This window comes from Somniosus microcephalus, chromosome 15 (genome assembly GCF_052327205.1).
Source record: "Somniosus microcephalus isolate GS21.2 chromosome 15, FLI_Smic_1.0, whole genome shotgun sequence".
Classification (NCBI taxonomy): Eukaryota; Metazoa; Chordata; class Chondrichthyes; order Squaliformes; family Somniosidae; genus Somniosus; species Somniosus microcephalus.
Window position 1 is genome coordinate 48,476,044 of NC_141001.1, and position 19,836 is coordinate 48,495,879.

At 45.3% G+C, this 19,836-nt stretch overlaps 1 protein-coding gene across 1 annotated transcript in view; it reads right to left on the minus strand.

Annotated features, from left to right (window-relative positions):
* The window catches only part of LOC147106717 (uncharacterized), a 199,665-nt gene that overhangs the window by 67,636 nt on the left and 112,193 nt on the right, over positions 1 to 19,836 (minus strand). The window contains exon 7 of the mRNA XM_086007774.1: positions 9,372 to 9,439. Coding sequence (XP_085863900.1) covers positions 9,372 to 9,439 — 68 coding nt within the window. The remainder of the gene's footprint in view (positions 1 to 9,371; positions 9,440 to 19,836) is intronic.

Consider the following 19,836-nt stretch of genomic DNA (forward strand, 5'->3'; position numbering starts at 1 on the left):
GATAATGGCTAAAGTATCTGCAATTTCCTCACCTACTTCCTTTAAAACCCTGGGGTGAAAACCATCAGGTCCTGGGGATTTGTCAGTCTTTAGAGCCATTATATTTTTTAATACTGTTACGTTAACTTTAGTGAGTTCCAGTCCTTGATTCATTATCAGTTTCCCTGGAATATCATCTTCCTCTGCTGTGAAGACTGACACAAAGTAATTATTCAACAAGTTTGCCATTTCCTTATTTTCATTTGCAAAAGTACCCATAAGAACATAAGAAATAGGAGCAGGAGTAGGCCATTTGGCCCCTCGACCTGCTCCGCCATTCAATAAGATCATGACTGATCTGATCTTGGCCTCAACTCCACTTTTGCGCCTGCTCAACTAGGGGGCATAGTTTCAGAATAAGGGGTCACCCATTTAAAACAGAGATGAGGAGGAATTTCTTCTCTGAGAGCGTTGTGAATCTTTGGAATTCTCTTCCCCAGAGAGCTGTGGAGGCTGGATCATCGAATATATTCAAGGTGGAGATAGACAGATATTTGAGCTACAGGGGAGTCGAGGGTTATGGGGAGCGGGCGGGAAAGTGGAGTTGAGGCCAAGATCAGATCAGCCATGATCTTATTGAATGGCGGAGCAGGCTCGAGGGGCCAAATGGCCTACTCCTGCTCCTATTTCTTATGTTCTTATGTTTTCTACCTGTTCCCCATAACCCTTGTCGTTCAAAAATCTGTCTGTCTCAGCCTTGAATATATTCAATGACTCAGCCTCCATAGCTCTTTGGGGTAGAGAATCCCAAAGATTCACGACCCTCAGAGAAGAAATTCTTCCTCATCCCCATCTTAAATGGTGACCCCCTTATTCTGAAACTATGTCCCCTAGTTCTAGATTCCCCCATGAGGGGAAACATCCTTTCAGTATCTACCCTGTCGAGCCCCCTCAGAATCTTTTATGTTCCAATGAGATCACCTCTCATTCTTCTAAACTCCAATGAGTATAGGCCCAACCTGCTCAACCTTTCCTCATAAGACAATCCCTTCATCTAAGGAATCAACCTAGTGAACCTTCTCTGAACTGCCTCCAATGCAAGTCTCCTTCTTAAATAAGGAGACCAAAGCTGTACACAGTACTGTAGGTGTGGTCTCACCAACGCCCTGTACAGTTGTAGCAAGACTTCCCTACTTTTATATTACATCCCCCTTGCAATAAAGGCCGCATCTGATTTTAAAGGGCCCATATTAGCCTTATTGTAGTTTTACACAATAACAGTTTTGATCATTTTGCTGTCATCCGTCTCTGTCTCATTCTGTTAAAGTTGGCCGTATCAAAATCTAGAATCTTAGTAACTATTATATTTCTCTTTTTCAAACCTAACATTGAATTCAATCATATTATGATTACTGTTTGATAGGTGTTCCCTTACTGTTAGATTATTAACAGTAAGGGAACATTTATTTTCTTCTAATATATTAGTAAACCTTTTTGTGTTAACCTTGATATCCCTCGTAAGTTTTTTTTCATATTCCTTTTTTGCAGCTCTTACTATCTTTTTTGTCTTCCTTTGCTGTTCTTTATATCTCTCCCAGTTCCCTGGATCTACACTATTCTTTGCATTTTTGTATGCTCTTTCCTTTAGTTTTATGTAATCTCTCACCTCTTTTGTCAACCATGGCTGTTATATTTGGTAAGTAAAGCTCTTACCCCTTAGGGGTCATGTTTAACTTAATACTAGTCATTTATTAAGCTAAATTATTTTTGAGCACCTCCCACTGTTCATCTGTAATTTTACCCAATAGCAGTTTTGACCAGTTTGCTGTCGTCAGTCTCTGTCTCATTCTGTTAAAAGTTGGGCGTATCAAAATCTAGAATCTTAGAAACTGTTTTATGTTTCTCCTTTTCAAACCTAACATTGAATTTGATCATATTATGATTACCGTTTGATATATGTTCCCTTACTGTTAGATTATTAACTAAGTCGGGCTCATTACTCATTATTAAATCTAGTTTGCTGTGATATCCCACTATGCTCACTGTCTAGGTGCATCAGGGGTGAAAGGACAGCGTATCCAACATTTAGTGCAGCCCGTTCTCCAAGATTGACCTGATTTGTCCGGCGATGCCCTCAGATGTTTCACAAAGTTTGCAGATATTTTTATTGTACAGCTTTGAAGCAAATTTTGATAGTGAAAATACGATATCGTCAAGAATCTGCTGCGTTTTGTAATAGTACCAGAAAGGTAATTCACAGAGGACATGTAACATTATTAAACATGTGGCCATAGCAAGGAGACACTTGGACAAATGGCATTTGTGTCCACAATCCACATGTAGAGTTCCCATTTCTAAACTGTGCAAGTGTGGCACAGGAGGAGGGAGCAGCTGCCAGTTGATAGCAGCACTGGATGAGGACTTGGAGCGGGCTGCCCATCCACTCTCTCGACTAAGCACAGTACATTATGTGGAGATACCCAGAGGAGGTAAATGGTAAAAAAACCCTGAAGAAGACGGAATCTCGTTAGTAAAATAAAACATTATCGAGCAGATTTTCCTCTTTTGCACCTGGGTGTAAATATCACCTAGGCGGAGTACAGAGATGAAAATGGGTGGCAGGATCAGAAGCCTGTAACAAAGGCAGCCTGATTTTCTGTCCATGGATGGGAAAACAAGTTAACTGTGTTACGGGCATATGATCCTCCCTTCCATGTGCCAGCCAATTTACCTCCGTGAACTGATCTCAGACACAATGGCACCTCAAGGGTACCTCAGAGTCTCTGGGTTACAGAGGGGAAAATATCAATCAGGGTTCCCAGCCCCAGCCATAATCCAGTGGAGTTGATTGGGCTTTGCTGTGATGCCTCTCCACAATTGAATATCCTACTATGCTTACTGTCTAGGTGCATACACAGAACCCTCATGAGAGGCGAGGAGAAAAGTGAAAGAAAAAAATAGAAAAGAAAAGACAAGGCTGTGCTGCTAGCCTAATTGCATGTCTGTCTCTGCTCCACCTGCTTGGTTCAATTGCTTATGGCACAGTGTTTCCTGGCTTCAGTACAGGGTTTTTTGCAGTGCCAGTGAATATAATAAGGACAAATGAATGCACTAGTTTTCTGGATAACAACCTGACAAAAACAACATCTTAATGGGGCCATGAAGCATTCAAGCAATTTGACAAAATATCATCAAACCATGTATTGTGAGGTTTGTCATAAATATTTTATCTTCTGTGGCCTATCTTTTTCCCTTCCATTCTTGAAGAAATGGACTTATGAGGGACCATTTTCCAACCTTTCACTGCCGACAAGGAGCCTCGCCCACCTGAAATGTATATTGAAAATTTGGGTGCATACTGCGCATGATTTTGCAAGTATTATGATGGGGAAATGCACCTGAATTTCCAATATGCATTTCTGGTGTCTGAGGCTCCCCGCCAGCAGTGTAGCCAGCAAATTGCCATAGGATGTGTTATGGTTTCACAAGCAACAGCAGCCCCTCAATATTTTGCCCCTAAGGTGGTGTCCTTCATACGTGTGCCAAGACAATGAGTTTCTTCTATATTCTATATTCTGCAATGGAAAGCATTATAACCAAACCTGATATTCCTTTCGTCCTATGTTCACATGTGTATATTCTAACAGAGATCACTGTATTGTAATCGAGAGTGGAAACCTCAGTTGATTTTGCCATTTGTAGCTCAGGAGCACTAAGGCCAATGTTGTGCCCCAACTGTTGTCCAGTTGAGATTAACTAACTCAACATGGAATGGGCATCAAACCTTGGTGTAATACTGGGTGCTGCTTTTACTTAGTAGACAGTGACGGTTTAACTGGGGCCAAGGGTGTCTAAAATGGAGGCGAAATTGTGTTCAGCAAATCAGCAGTTGGAGAGGTATCCTGGTGAAGTTTGAAAGTGAAGCTGTAAATGACTCAGGGGAGAATTTTTTTCCAGGATTTTCCAGTTAACCTTTTCTATACCCTAAACAAACATATATACATAAATATACTGTATATATAGGACCAATTCTCAAATGCCTCCTTTCTCGCCTGAAAAGCCTACGGGGAAGAAATTCCCTACCATAGCACTACCCATTAGCATAGTGTTAAGTGAAGAAAGCGGCGGCGGCCGCTCTTCCGCCTGCTGGTGAAAGGCAGTAAGGGCTGAAAAATGCATTTTTTCACTTGATTTTAATTTTTATTAGTTTTGAACACATTGCCTTTAAATCATAGTCTTGTTAATTTCCCACAATTCATTGCGAACACCACAGCCTCACTCCCAGAGGCTGTAAGAAGCTGCAACGCCGCTCCTGGACGGGAACTTTGGGCTGGATGCCTTCACTAGCGCAACCAGGAGCGCGTTACACAGTAAGTTAGCACTGCGCTACAAATCTCCAGGCCCCAGCGTCAATTTTTGCCTGGTAGCGCTGTGGCCATTTTCAGCGGTTGTAAACCCGAGGCCATGGCGACACCGGCAGGTTTCTGTCAATGTCCAATTTTCCCTCCTACATTTCTCCAGTATTTCCTCATAACTCAGACTTCTGACACTAGGGGGTTGATTTTAACTGAGCCGTGAGGCGAGCTTTGAGGCGTGCGGGGGATTAAAATTGCTAAAACTGGCGGGCGGGACCCCCCGCCTGGTTCCCGACCCCGAGCCATTTTAACCCAGGCATGTCTGATGGACCCAAATCAGTCCCGCCTCCAACAGGCGGGATTGGTCTTTAAGGCCCTTAATCAGCAATAATTGGCCTTTATAATGCCATTTTAACAGGCCCTTGCATTTTTAACCCTTTTCCCACGTAAAACACGCCTGGTGGGGATCACGCCTGTGAAACCTGGTGTGAGCACTATTGGCTTGCTGACTATCAGCTGCAGGTCAACCATTAAAGAGGAGATTTGATCAGCCATCATTTGCAGGTGGCAGGACTTTGTTGTTTCAGGCCTGAGGCAACTTTTACCAGGCTTAACCACACCTGTGGAAGGTTGGTGCCTCACACACATCTCCAGTGTGAACTCCTGGGAAACCCCTCTCGCCACCCTCACTCAGCGCTTCCTCAGCGGAGGCATATGCCAGAAGCATGGGAGCCATTTTTCTCCTTCCCTTCTTGGCATTAGATGAGCTCGAGCACCAGGCGCGGCAGCAGCAGAACCAGGAACAACAGCAGCATCAGCAACAGCAGCAGCAGCAGGAGCAACAGCAGCATCAGCAACAGCAGCAGCAGCAGAAGCGCCAGCCTGCTGCTCACCCACCTGAGGCAGCACAGGTCAGAAGGGGCCAGCGCATGGAAGCCCGTCGACGCAGGAGATACCCCCCCAAACAGGGTCTACAGACACAGGGTCAGCTACCTCAACATGACTGAGCAGCAGTGCCAAAGGCGGCTCCGACTTTCGCGACAGGTAGTGACTGACATCTGCGCAATGATACAGCAAGACCTGCTGCCCAGAGGACCAGGTGGACACTCCTTACCAGTGGCCATCAAAGTCACCACCGCACTCAACTTTTTTGCCTCAGGCTCATTTCAGGGATCATCAGCAGACATCAGCGGCATCTCCCAGTCGGCCGCACACACTTGCATCATGCAGGTAACCGATGCCCTCTTTGCCCTCGTGCACAATTACATCCATTTCACCAGGGATCACGCAAATGTGAAGGCGCGAGCGGTTGGATTAGCTCATCTGGCAGACTTTCCAAGGATGCAGGGCGTCATTGACTGCACACATGTGGCCCTTAGGGCACCCCATCGCAATCCAGGTATTTTTGTCAACCGCAAGGGCTTCCACTCCCTTAACGTTCAGCTGGTGTGTGACCACAAGAAGGAGATTTTGCATGTTTGTGCCAAGTACCCTGGCAGTTGCCATGACCCCTTCATACTGCGCCAGTCTAGTGTGCCTCCGCTATTCAGGCCACCAGACTAACTTCACGGATGGCTACTTGGAGACAAGGGCTATCCCCTGAGGACTTGGCTAATGACGCTGTTGAGGAGACCAGCCAACGAAGCTGAGGAGCGCTACAACTCCAGCCACATTTCCACCAGATCCATAATCGAGCAAACCATCGGCTTGCTGAAGATGCGCTTCAGATGCCTGGATAGATCAGGCGGAGCCCTACAGTACTCAGCAGCCAGGGTCTCCAGAATCGTCGTGGTTTGCTGTGCACTCCACATGGCACAGCGTTGAGGCTTGCAGATTCCTGAGGACCAAGTGGCTCCTCACATACCCTCCTCAGATGATGATGATGATGATGATGAGGAGGAGGAGGGCGAAAAGGAGCATCCTGCAGAGGCCTGTCAACCAGCGGCAGCATTACGCGAGAACATTGCTGCCCGGGATGCAAGGAATGCACTCATCCTGGCCAGATTTGCTTAGCCTAGTAAATCAAACTCTTTTGCCTCGCAGCTTCTTAACTGAGCATCGACAATGGCCAAACCCTGCGGATTCCTAGCTATTTGACCAGCATCCTGACAACTGCAAGTAATCCTAAGCCCTCAATGTGAAAGCCCCATTTGCGAAATGACACACACCAGAACTGCAACAGTTGCCATCAGAACTTTTATGCACAAGAACCAACTGATGGCATTTTTACAATATACACAAAATTTCACCCAAGTGACTACCCTTGTGACTACTTATGCTTTATTTTCCTCTTACGCGTGCTCCTACGTTCCCCTGTGGCTTCAGCAGATGTGGAGGCCCCTTGCTCACTTTCCTGCTGCTCCTGTCTCGACACCTTTGGCGGGCGTCCTCTGGGGTGGCGAGCCTGTGAGGGCTCGTCAGCAGTCTGCTGCTCCTGCGGCTGTGCAGGGGTTGAGACGTCTATCTCACTTGGGTGTGGACTCCGGCGGGGCTCTGACCGAGGGCTCTGCAGTGGCATGGAAGTGTGAGCGCTTGGAGAGGAACCCCCACTTCCTTGAGGTCTGCCAGCAACCTCCCGCTCATGGGTCAGCTCCCCCTCCGCGCCTGCAAGTGGCTTGAGAGCACCTTGCTGCACATCAGGGGGGCCATGGGGACCCGTATCTGCAATGGCAGTCCTACTCAGAAGGACTTCCATGAAGGTCTGGTTTCTCTGTTCAATAGATGTCCATCACTCCTCAAGAGATGTCATTCTATTCTGAACACTCACCATGTTTTCCATACCCTGGCGACTAACCTCCTCCATGGCCATAGCCCTCCTCTCCTCTACCGTAGCCAGCCTTACCATGGAGGCAGCAATCATTTCCACGTAGGTAGCCATCCTTTCCGTGTTGATGCGTTCATGCGCCACTGACTCCACAAAGGCTCTGCTCATGTTCGCTATGGACTCCTCCATTCGCTCCACACTCGCAGCGACCCTAGAGACAAAACCTGCCAGAGACTCCTGCATCTGTGCATGGAGTTCCATCACCTCTGATCTTATGGATGGACCCAGAGGCAGAGAGTCGACATGCAGCTGAGCCGAGCTGGCAGAGTCCTGCGCCCTCTGACTAGCACTCTCCACTGCTGTCCCTGTCTCCACAATCTGCTGATGCTCACTTGTGAGCTGTGATACACCAGGTGGCAACACTACTCTATGTCCCGAAGGTCCCCCCAAGGTGTGAGTGTCTGCGCTGGTGCTGGGTGCACTTCTTTCTGCTGATGCTGCGCCCTCAGAGGTTGTAGATTCCTCTGAGGAGTCTGGAATCTCAGGCTCTTCCTCCTGCACTGTGGGGACGGGGGCTCTCGATGGTCCTGTGGGGGAGTCAAGGAAAAAGTTAGAGATGTGATGCCAAGGTTACATGCACATTGCATTTTGCAGATGATCATAAGTCCATATGATGTAGCTTCAGAATCATTATCAGCGACTTATGCAATGTCAATGAGAGAGATGGAAAACTATTCTGACACCAGCTTGCGGGGATGCACCTGTCTGTCCTTCCCCAACTTCCGCATCTGTCAGCCCCGACAATCTCCAGGACGGCTTCCTCACAGGGGGTGAGCTGGGCTAATGAGGGTGGCCCTCCTCCTGTCCTGGCTCGCTCTCTCCTGTTGTGAGCTCACTTCTCCTGCAATGAGGGAGACAAGTGGAGGTTGAGTGAGAATGAAGGAGTGAGTGTAGAGATTGTATAGCATAGATACTTAGAAGGAGACAAAGATGGAGTGAGGTTGCAAGACCAAGGGCCCTCCCTGTGCGTTGTCAGTTGTGTTCAAAGCATCAGAGTGAGAGGGAGTGTGAGGGCTGCATGGTAGAATAGTTAGGTGAATGTAAGCATAGAGAGAGAGGGAATGGCTAAGGGTGCATGGATGTGAGTGTCAAGTGGGATGTGGAGGAAGAGATTGCTAAAGCTGAGTGCTGGTGAGGAAAGGCAATGGGGATCAGGTTGAGGGTGATGGAAACTTCATACTTACTTTTCCAGTGCGATGAAGGTCATGGAACCTTTTCCTGCACTGCATCCAGGTGCGCCATGTGAGCCCCAAGGAGTTGACTTCCCCAGCCACCTGTAGCCACACAGCCTTGGTCTGACTGGGAGGCCTCTTCCCCCCTGAAGAAGGGAACAGGACCTCCCTGTGGGCCCTAGCCCCATCCAACAATGCCTGCAGTGATGCCTCATCAAATTTAAGCGCAGCTCTTGCTCTCCCGCTGGCCATTGTTCCTGCAGGCTCCTGTGCCATCATAAGGGGTAAGCTTGGAAGCCTTCAGAGGAAGCAAGGCTTGCTGTGGACCTTAAATGCAGCAGCAATGATGACGTCATCGGAGGGGACTTGCAGTCATGAAAAACCCATTTGCAAAGGCTTCCCACACGTTGGAAATCAATTGGCCAATTGAGTTAAAATTGCATCAATCTCACACATCCATTTAGATTCGTGTGGGAATCACGAAATTCGGGAAACCTGACAATTGCCCGCACCTGAATTAAAATCGACCCCTAGGTATCATCCTTGTGTCTCATCTCTGTGCTGCCTTCAGTGCTTGTATGTCTCGTTTCTTGGTGACCAAAACTGGATTCAGTATTCAAAGTGAAGTCTAACTCGAGCACTATAAATTTTTATCACCATCTCCTCTGAATTATACTGTACTGTTTTGGTGATGTAATTCAATATCCTAATGACTTTGCCGTTGGCAGCTGTGAAAATTCCATCAAACAGAAACTCCACCACATACTGTATAACCACCCCTAACTGAGACCACAAACATAGCTGGTGTAAGAAAGGGAAATGTCACAGCAGAGCAACAGATGGCGCTCTTCTGTAATTGAAGATAACGTTAGGACAATGTAAAGGCATAGGACCCATGTTATACAAGAAAAATGTTCTATTCTTAAAAATAGGTCATTCCCACCCTGTTGAGTACAAAAACGCATCTGTCACTGCCATTCAAAAATTAGGTAATTTAACAATAACTTTCTAATAAACAAAACGGAATTCTTCTGACCTTACCTGTTGTATGTTCAGGCCTGAGGCTTGTGGTGTTGACATAGGTAACACTTTTCCCAGGAAACCAGTTACTTGATTGAAAAAACAATATCCTAGTTAACAATAAAGCTCTGCAATGCAATACAGCTTTGATACTCAGAAATAAATAGCCACTGACCCATAGATTGTATTGAAGTCATGTAGGCTATCTCAATTAGTACCATAGATAGATATTTTGTACTAGTGAGTAACTCAGTATTTCTGCAATACTCCTATACTGTGAAATAATACAGCCAAATTACATTCGCACACTTCTGATCTTATTTTCCCTTTTCCTCCCCTTTTCTGCTTCCCATCCTGTAGCTGCTTGTGAGGGTAAGGGTGCACAGGTGCCAGCAGGTTCCAGTGCCTTGTAGATAGGGCTAATTTTCATTTGTAAGAATAGACAGTGATTGTTGGGAAGCTATTAGACTCTGAAGGATATCATAGCCAATTCTGATACTGTCCCCAAGCTGTGAATCTTGACTGCTTTGTTATAGACCTCCAAGCCAGGCAGCTGATCACGATGAGTCACTCTGGACACAAATTGTTAAGGCCTCTGAATTGGGTGATATTTGTTTGATGGAGGACTTTAATTTTCCAGGCATTCATTGGCACAATGGCAGACCATTTGATGTTGTGGGCAGTGCAGCTGAAAGATTTGTAGAAGTTAATCATGTCTGTTTCTTAACTCAACATGTTAATGAGAAAACCAGGGTTGTCATATACTAGATCTAGTGTTCAGTAGCGAACCTAATGCAATATCAGACCTCCATGTAGGGGAACACGTGGGCAACAGTGACCATAATATTATTAGGTTTCAATCTGCTAATAGAGCAAAAGGTGATGAGAATCTACTGTTAATTCCAGATTTTAAAATAGATGGGGACTTGAATCAATTAGTCAACTCTACTAGGTGGGAATTCTGAGATAAAGGACATATCTTTAAGAATATATTACAGCACAACGAAACCATGTATATCTCTAAAGTCTTAAAAAAAGCATGTCAAGAATAAACCAAGGTGGCTGCCTGATCATGTACAAAGGCAAATTAGATGTAAACAAAATATTTTCATAGATTTAAAAGAATATAATTCACAGGAAAACAAAAGACAAGTACCGTGCGCAATTAAAGGAAACAAAAGCTGCTATTATAGCAGCTAACAGATCAATGGAGAAGAGGATAGGGGATAAACACAGTAGAAATGGTAAACAAAAAGAAAATACTGCAGATGCTGGAAATCTGAAATAAAAACAGAAAATGCTGGAGATACTCAGCAGGTCAGGCAGCATCTGTGAAGAGAGAAACAGAGTTAACGTTTCAGGTCGATGACCTTTCGTCAGAACTGGGTCTGTGGCTGGTGGAAAGCTGCTGACTTTCAGTGGGGGACACTGCAAATGGCCTTGCTGGTCGACCTTGAGGAGCTGGTGGCTGGGAGTGTCAAATTGAGTGACAGTGTTTCTTCTTCTTCTTCACTCTCCTCTCCCTCTTCCTGGTCAACCACAGGCTGGGCATTTCTTGGCTGTGTGAAATGAGGAAGGCACAAGGGTGAAGTTGTGGTGAGGGGAGGTCGGGAAAGAAAGAGGTGCATGCGAGAAGGAGGATAACGTATGAGGATACCAGCATCTTGCTTCCTTTCAGCCCTGCCGCTGGCCAAGGGCTCAGCCATGCCCCTGCCAAGAATTTCCAGCACTGTCTCGTCCAAGGGGGTGAGGTGAAGCTAGGAATGGAAGGTGTGCCTTGTGTTTGGTACAGATTGTTGGTAGCTGCATGATTGGGGTGGGGGAGTCAAGTGGTGCAGTTGGTAGGAGAAGGCTCTTGAAGATGCATTCACTGACCTTGACCACTGGTCTGAGGTCATGAAGCTTCTTTGGCCTGGTTGTGGGGGTGACACTGCTGGCAGTGATGGCCTCAGTGATGTGGTCCCACATCGTTCTTTCTGGAGGGCCTCCTGGCCCCTGTGGGCAGAGGACCTCTCTGCAGTGTTGATCCCCTGCACAAAGCTGGAGTGCTGCGTGTGAGACCCTGAATGCCCCTTCCCTGGCTTGCTGCATCATTTGTGTTAGTGCTGAAGCACTTTTAGCATTTTTTGAGGTGTGGAAGGCAATTCAACTTTAAGAACTGGAGACTCCCATTTGGGAATTCTTTTTAATGTAATTTTTTTTTCAGAAGGCAGTTGAGCTGTAAGGGCTAAAAACTCCTTATTTTTATTTTTAAAATTTCCCTTTAAGGAATCAATCTGCTTTCTGAAATGACAGCCTCCCTTTAAGAGAAGGCTGTTCTTGCTGCAATGACGCCACGGCCATGCTACATTGTGCCTCCTGCCAGGACTAATGCCATCTGAACGGCCTGGCATTGTAAGTTTAGCTTTGGCCTAATGTTAATTAGCCACCAGTGCCAATTTACCGGTCCTGCCAGCGCCATCATTTTCGGCGGCCATTAACACCGGCCCGCAGTGGCACCAGCAGGTTTTTACAGGTCGAATTTCTAGGCATTTATTTAACCAGATAGGCTTAAAAGACTGGATCTATATACTTTAGAGAAACCTAGACTTGGGGGGGATTTGATCCAGGTCTGTAAAATAATGAAGAGACTAGATTGTGTCCACACTAACAATTACATAGGCAGGGGAGGACCGGGGTCACATTTACATAAGGGTACAACTAGATTAGAAGTTAGATGGTTCTTCTTTTCCCAGAGAATAGTAGACCTACGGAACAAATTTTCAGCCTGTGTGGTGAGTGCTGATTCACTGTATATCTTCAAAAGAATGCTAGATTTAATTTGGTTTTTCGCCTGTCCCAGGGGATTACATGGACCCGCGTGGGTAGGAAATGTCTTAATCGTGAAGCATAAGTCATCACAACTATATGGGATAGGCTAGATGGAGTAGCTAGTCTTCTCCTGTACGTCATTTTTTGTATGTTCATATGAAGAGAAGGCACTAGAGATGGATGTGGAGGTGACAGAGCGAGTGGGGAAGGGTGAGCTCAGGGGCCTTACTTTTCATGTTTTATCTTCTTATTTAATCACTCACTTGTTTTCTCACTTACACACAGGAACACATGGCATCACAGCTACATAACCACTGAATTTCTTTTAATGTAAAGCAAGGTTTCAGGATGCGCATTACTGCTCACATTGTGAAATATCAGGCCTGAAACTACACTGTTTTGGTGTTTCTGGGCCTAAAATTGGGACAGCTCATCCAAATAGCCAGAAAATTGGGGCAGAAGTAATTTACCTTGATTGTGCAGAGTGCTTCCTCAGTAACTCAGTGGTCTTCTCCTCCTAAGAATGAGTTCCTTAATGTCAAGGATGCCACCTTCCCAGCCACTCTTGGACACTGTGCACACATTTCTCCTAAAACAAGATTGAAGATGAAGGCTAGCAATTGAGGCCATCCCCCAGGTGGTATCGGACAGCTGATGCAAGAGATCTGTTGATACCATACTGGTATCTTGGAGGAAAGCGTTTTATGATTCTGCATGATGCAAGTAAGTGCTGTTGGGGAAGATGGTGACACATTCTGTAGTCAGTTAGTGTTCCCTTTAAGCAGAGTGTACAAAGGGTGAAAAAGAAAAAGGGTGGGACTCCCAAATCTAGAGCCCCCTGTATGTCAAGGGGCATACAGGGTGACATGAATCTTGTCATTCATGTGGAAATGACTTATGAAATAATACTGGGCGGCCTGCTGGTGGCGTTGTCCAGGGAGAGTATAAATACTCGGGCATGGGCCCAGCTTGCTCAGGACATTCTTTAACAGGAACTAGTGAAGGACACAACTAGATCTCCATGTTGAAAAACAGTTGATTAAAGCCTTGTTTAATACTCAGACCAAGTGCCTAGTAGTTTTCTTACGTCACAGGTTAGGCAAAAAAGGGAAGCTTACTGAGAGCTAAATACTGCAGAAAGCCTAGAGAAGTGTAGAAAGTGCAGGGGTGAAATTAAAAAGGAAATCAGGAAAGCAAAGAGAGGGCATGAAAAAATATTAGCAAGTAAAATCAAGGAAAACCCAAAGATGTTTTATAAATACATTAAGAGCAAGAGGATAACTAAAGAAAGAGTAGGGCCTATTAGAGCCCAAAAAGGAAGCTTGTGTATGGAGGTGGAAAACACGGTTATGGTTCTTAATGAATACTTTATGCCTGTCTTCACAAAAGAGAGGGACGATGCAGACATTGTAGTTAGGGAGGAGGAGTGTGAAATATTAGTTGAGATAAACATAGTGAGAGAGATAGTATTAAGGGGTTTAGCATTTTTGAAAGTAGATAAATCGTCAGGCCCAGATGAAATGTATCTCAGGCTGTTGAGAAGCAAGGGAGGAAATAGTGGAGGCTCTGACCATCATTTTCCAATCCTCTCTGGCTACAGGTGTGGTGCCAGAGGACTGGAGGACTGCTAACTTTGTACCATTGTTTAAAAAGGGAGAAAGGGGTAGACCGAGTAATTACAGGCTAGTCAGCCTAACCTCGGTGGTGGGCAAATTATTGGAAAAAATTCTGAGGGACAGTATTAATCATCATTTAGAAAGGCACGGATTAATCAAGGACAGTCAGCATGGCTTTGTTAAGGGAAGATCGTGTTTGACTAACTTGTTTGAATTTTTTGAGGAGATAACAAAGAGGGTTGATGAGGGTAGCGCGTTTGATGTAGTATACATGGATTTTAGCAAGGCTTTTGACAAGGTCCCACATGGCTGACTGGTCAGAGAAGTAAAAGCCCATGGGATCCAAGGGAAAGTGGCATGTTGGATCTAAAATTGGCTCAGTGGCAGGAAGAAAAGAGTAATGGTCGACGGATATTTATATGACTAGAAGGCTGTTTCCAGTGGGGTTCTGCAGGGCTCAGTAACAAGTCCCTTGCTTTTTGTGGTATATATCAATGCTTTAGACTTCAATGTAGGGGGCATGATTAAGAAGTTTACAGATGATACAAAAATTGACTGTGTGGTTGATAGTGGGCAGAAAAATGGCAAATTAATTTCAATTTGAAGAAGTGTGAGGTAAATCATTTGGGGAGGGCTAACAAGGCAAGGGAATACACAATCAATGGTAGGATACTGAGAAGCATAGAGGAACAGAGGGACCTTGGAGTGCATATCCACAGATCCCTGAAGGTAGCAGGACAGGTAGCTAAGGTGGTTAATAAGGCATACGGGATACTTTCCTTTATTAGCCGAGGCACAGAATATAAGAGCAGGGAGGTTATGCTTGAACTGTATAAAACACTAGTTAGGCCACAGCTAGAGGACTGCGTACAGTTCTGGTCACCACATTACAGGAAAGTTGTGATTGCACTAGAGAGGGTACAGAGGAGATTTACAGGGATGTTGCCAGGACTGGAGAATTTTAGCTGTGAGGAAAGATTGGATAATCTGGGGTTGTTTTCTTTGGAACGGAGGAAGCGGAGGGAGACTTGATTGAGGTGTATAAAATTATGAGGGGCCTAGATAGAGTGGATAGGAAGGACCTATTTCTCCTAACAGAGAAGTCAATAACCAGGGGGCATAGATTTAAAGTAATTTTTAGAAGGATTAGAGGGGAGTTGAGGAGAACTTTTTTCACCCAGAGGGTGGTGGGGGTCTGGAACTCACTGCTTGAAAGTGTGGTAGAAACCCTCATCACATTTAAAAAGTACTTGGCTATGCACTTGAGAAGTGCTATATCCTACAAAGCTATGGACCAATAGCTGCAAAGTGGGATTAGGCTGGATAACTCTTTTTTGGCTGGCACAGATATGATGGGCTGAATGGCCTCCTTCTGTGCCATAAATTTCTATGATTCTCTTGAGTGCAGTGTCAAGGGCTCGTTGTGTAACTCTTAATTTTTGAGGGTGAAGAATGTAATGGTGCCCAAGGAAGAAAAGGGAGAATGAGTTAACTTGCCTGCTCTGGTCAGGTCATTGAACATCTTGTGGCATTGGTCTGCAGGTTTGGGGAGTGAGAGACACCTCCTGCCACATGGCATGAGATAAATTTATTTGGGGGTCCCTTTGCTCAGTCTCCTCGAGGAGGGTTTGGCAGCCAGTCTCACTGAAATTGTGTGCTCTTTTTAGTCCTCTGCATTGCCCTTGTTCATTTTTTGGCTGTCTGTGCCAGATCCTTCAGTGGAAGATATTCTTGAAAGTGAGACAAAAATCACACATGAGCCATCCAGTGCAGTTAGCTGACTGAACGGAGTAATCCAAACACTTTCCGACTTACCCCCGCTGCTCCCTAACCAGCTGCTGAATCTTCATTCTGAATTGGCTTTTTAAAAGCTCCACTCTAATTTCCAAGCACCCTCAGCAAAGTACCTCTTTTTACACAGGATCTGTGCTAAAGAACCAACAATGGATTTTGAAATGAGATGACCCCACAAATGATAATGGGGTCAGATGTGCATAGCGGCAGTGGGTACAACTCCAGACTCATTGGTGCAAATCCAGTACAATTCACCATGTAAAACTTTGGAGCCATCTTCTTTTCCTCTAGGTGTCCACCAAGAGGAGGTGTCAAATGCCACCAACAAGCCCCAACCAAACATCTCACGGTGCCTAGCATCACAAACTCTTATTGTGGCAAACATCAGCATTGGTATATTGATTCGTGGAGGAGATTAATTAGTGGAGTTTCGGGAGACAGCATTTGGTGAAGTATTGAGCATGAGTGAGGAGGAGAAAGTGTAGGTTGATTTGAACAAGCTGCAATCTTCTGGCCAGAGACTCCTTCAGCTCCTGAGCCCAGCGATTCAGACCTCACTGGACCTGCATACAAATATAGTTTGGTAGCTCATCATCAACACTTGATGGGTCTGTTCCCACACAGACTTCTGACCATGCTAAGAGAGTGGCAAGAATTTGGCACGGATGATTGAGTTGCTCTCAAGGCAATGCCATATCTGTAACAAAAAGCCACCAGCTCAAATGAGAACAGATGCATTATCAAGTATACAGGTTCAGACACCCACTACCTATAGTTAGTGCTCATAGTTTCACGGCCATCAACCGATCAAGAACAAGGAGGTAATGGATCATCTCCAAGAGGCATGCAGCTGTGAGACTGGTTAGGTGCAAAGATAACTCCTGTTTATTTTTAGGATTTTATTCAGGCACTGGTTATTACCCCATTTCAAGTCCACTTTGCAGGACAAAGTTGTGCTATGAGATTCATTGAAAGCCCTTAGGTATTGCATTTATATGCCTCAAGCCTCTGCACCCAATAATATGGTGTTGCAGCAGTGCTTCTGACACTTCCAATCACATTATCAGTCCCCATGTGTACTATACTGCAATTCCATGTTTGAATCCCTCCAATCAGGTATCTGCCCAAGCCACAGTACTGAAACGGCCCTTATCAACGTTACAAATGGCATTCTATGTGACTATGACCGTGGTAAACTAGTCTCCTCATCCTTCTTGACCTATCTGCAGCTTTCAACACAGGGCCCTTAAATATATCATTTAACTGTAGTGAAATTGGTGGGAGTCATTTAATTTTAATTAATTAGTTAAAGGGTAAGTCATGGCAGGACAGCCCAGCCCTGTAGTGTGCTCCTCCTGCTCTATGTGGGAAATCAGGGACGCTTCCTGCGTCCCTGACGACCATGTGTGTGGGAAGTGTGTCCAGCTGCAGCTACTAACAGACCGCATTGCGGCACTGGAGCTGCGGATGGATTCATTTTGGAGCATTCGCGATGCTGAGGAATATCACATATAGCGAGTTGGTCACACCGCAGGTAAAGGGTGTACAGGCAGGAAGGGAATGGGTGACCAGCAGGCAGAGTAAGAGGCGCAGGCAGGTAGTGCAGGAATCCCCTGTGGCCATCCCCCTCTCCAACAGATATACCACTTTAAATACTGTTGGGGGGGATGACGCATCAGGGGAAGGCAGCAGCAGCCAACTTCCTGGCACCATGGGTGGCTCTGCTGCACAGGCTGGGAGGAAAAAGAGTGGAAGAGCTATAGCGATAGGGGACTCAATTGTAAGGGGAATAGGTAGGCGTTTTTGTGGCCGCAATCGAGACTCCAGGATGGTGTGGTGCCTCCCTGGTGCAAGGGTCAAGGATGTCTCAGAGCAGCTGCAGAACATTTTGGAAGGGGAGGGCGAACAGCCAGTTGTCGTGGTGCACATAGGCACCAACGATATAGGTAAAAAACGGGATGAGGTCCTAAAAGCAGAATATAGGGAGTTAGGAGGTACATTAAAAAATAGGACCTCAAAAGGTAGTAATCTCAGGATTGCTACCAGTGTCACATGCTAGTCAGAGTAGAAATAGGAGGATATTTCAAATGAATACGTGGCTAGAGGAATGGTGCAAGGGGGAGGGATTCAAATTCCTTGGACCCGGTTCTGGGAGAGGTGGGACCAGTACAAACGGGACGGTTTGCACCTGGGCAGGGCCGGGACCGATGTCCTAGGGGGAGTGTTTGCTAGTGCTGTTGGGGAGGGTTTAAACTAAAGTGGCAGGGGTTTGGGAACCTGAGCAGGGAGACAGAGGAAAGGGAAACAAGGAAAGAAGCAAAAGACAGGAAGGAGAAAAACAAAATTAGAAGGCAAAAAACTCAACGGTTTAAATCAAACATGGTCACAGTAAATAATAATTCATGTAGGTCTGAGAGCGTTAAAAAAACAAGCCTGAAGGCTTTGTGTCTTAATGCAAGGAGCATTCGGAACAAGGTGGACGAATTAGCTGCGCAAATAGAGGTAAACGAATATGATTTGATTGGGATTACAGAAACATGGCTCCAGGATGGCCAAGGCTGGGAACTCAACATCCAGGGGTATTCAATATTTAGGAAGGATAGGCAAAAAATAAAGGGAAGTGGGGTAGCATTGCTGGTTAAAGAAGGGATTAACACAATTGAAAGGAAGGATATTAACTCTGATGATGCGGAATCTGTATGGGTAGAACTGAGAAATATCAAGGGGCAGAAAACGTTAGTGGGAGTGGTATATAGACCTCCAAACAGTAATACGGAGGTTGGGGATGGCATTAAATGGGAAATTAGAGACGCGTGCAATAAGGGCACACCAGTCATCATGGGTGACTTTAATTTACATATAGATTGGGCTAACCAAATTAGTAAAAATACTGTGGAGGAGGAATTCCTAGAATGTTTACGGGATGGTTTTCTGGAACAATATGTCGAGGAACCAACCAGAGATCAGGCCATCTTAGACTGGGTATTATGTAATGAGAGAGGATTAATTAGCAATCTTGTTGTACGAGGCTCCTTGGGTCAGAGCGATCATAATATGATAGAATTCTTCATTAGGATGGAGAATGAAGTAGTTGACTCGGAGACAAGGGTCCTGAATTTAAATAAAGGAAACTACGATGGTATGAGGTGCGAATTGGGTAGGATTGATTGGGGAATGTCACTCAAAGGGTTGACGGTGGATAGGCAATGGCAAACATTCAAAGACCGCATGGATGAACTACAGAAGTTGTTCATCCCAGTTTGGGATAAGAATAAAACAAAAAGGGTGACTCAACCGTGGCTAACAAGGGAAATTAGGGATAGCATAAGATCCAAGGAGAGGGCATATAAATTGGCCAGAAAAAGCAGTAACCCTGAGGATTGGGAGCAGTTTAGGATTCAACAAAGGAGGACAAAGGGATTAATTAAGAAGGGGAAAATAGAATATGAAAGTAAGCTTGCTGGGAACATAAAAACTGACTGTAAGAGCTTTTATAGATATGTGAAGAGAAAAAGATTAGTGAAATCAAGTGTAGGTCCCTTGCAGTCAGAAGCAGGGGAAGATATAATGGGGAACAAAGAAATGGCAGACCAATTAAATGCATATTTTGGTTCTGTCTTCACAAAGGAGGACACAAATAACCTCCCAGAGATGTTGGAGAGCATAGGGTCTGATGAGAAGGAGGAACTGAAAGAAATCAGTATTTGTAGGGAAATGGTGTTGGGGAAATTGATGGGATTGAAGGCCGATAAATCCCCAGGGCCTGATAATCTACATCCGAGGGTACTTAAGGAAGTGGCCCTCGAAATAGTAGATGCATTGCTGATCATCTTCCAACAGTCGATGGAATCTGGAACGGTACCCATGGATTGGAGGGTAGCTAATGTTACCCCACTATTCAAAAAAGGTGGTAGAGAGAAAACGGGGAATTACAGACCGGTAAGCCTGACATCGGTAGTGGGGAAAATGCTAGAATCCATCATAAAAGATGTAATAGCAGAGCACTTGGAAAACAGTGACAGGATCAGACAAAGTCAACATGGATTTACAAAGGGTAAATCGTGCTTGACTAATCTGGAATTATTTGAGGATGTAACTGGTAAAATAGATAAGGGAGAACCAGTGGATGTGGTGTATTTGGACTTTCAGAAGGCTTTCGATAAGGTCCCGCATAAGAGATTAGCGTGTAAAGTTAAGGCACATGGGATTGGGGGCAAGGTATTGACTTGGATAGAGAACTGGTTGGCGGACAGAAAGCAGAGAGT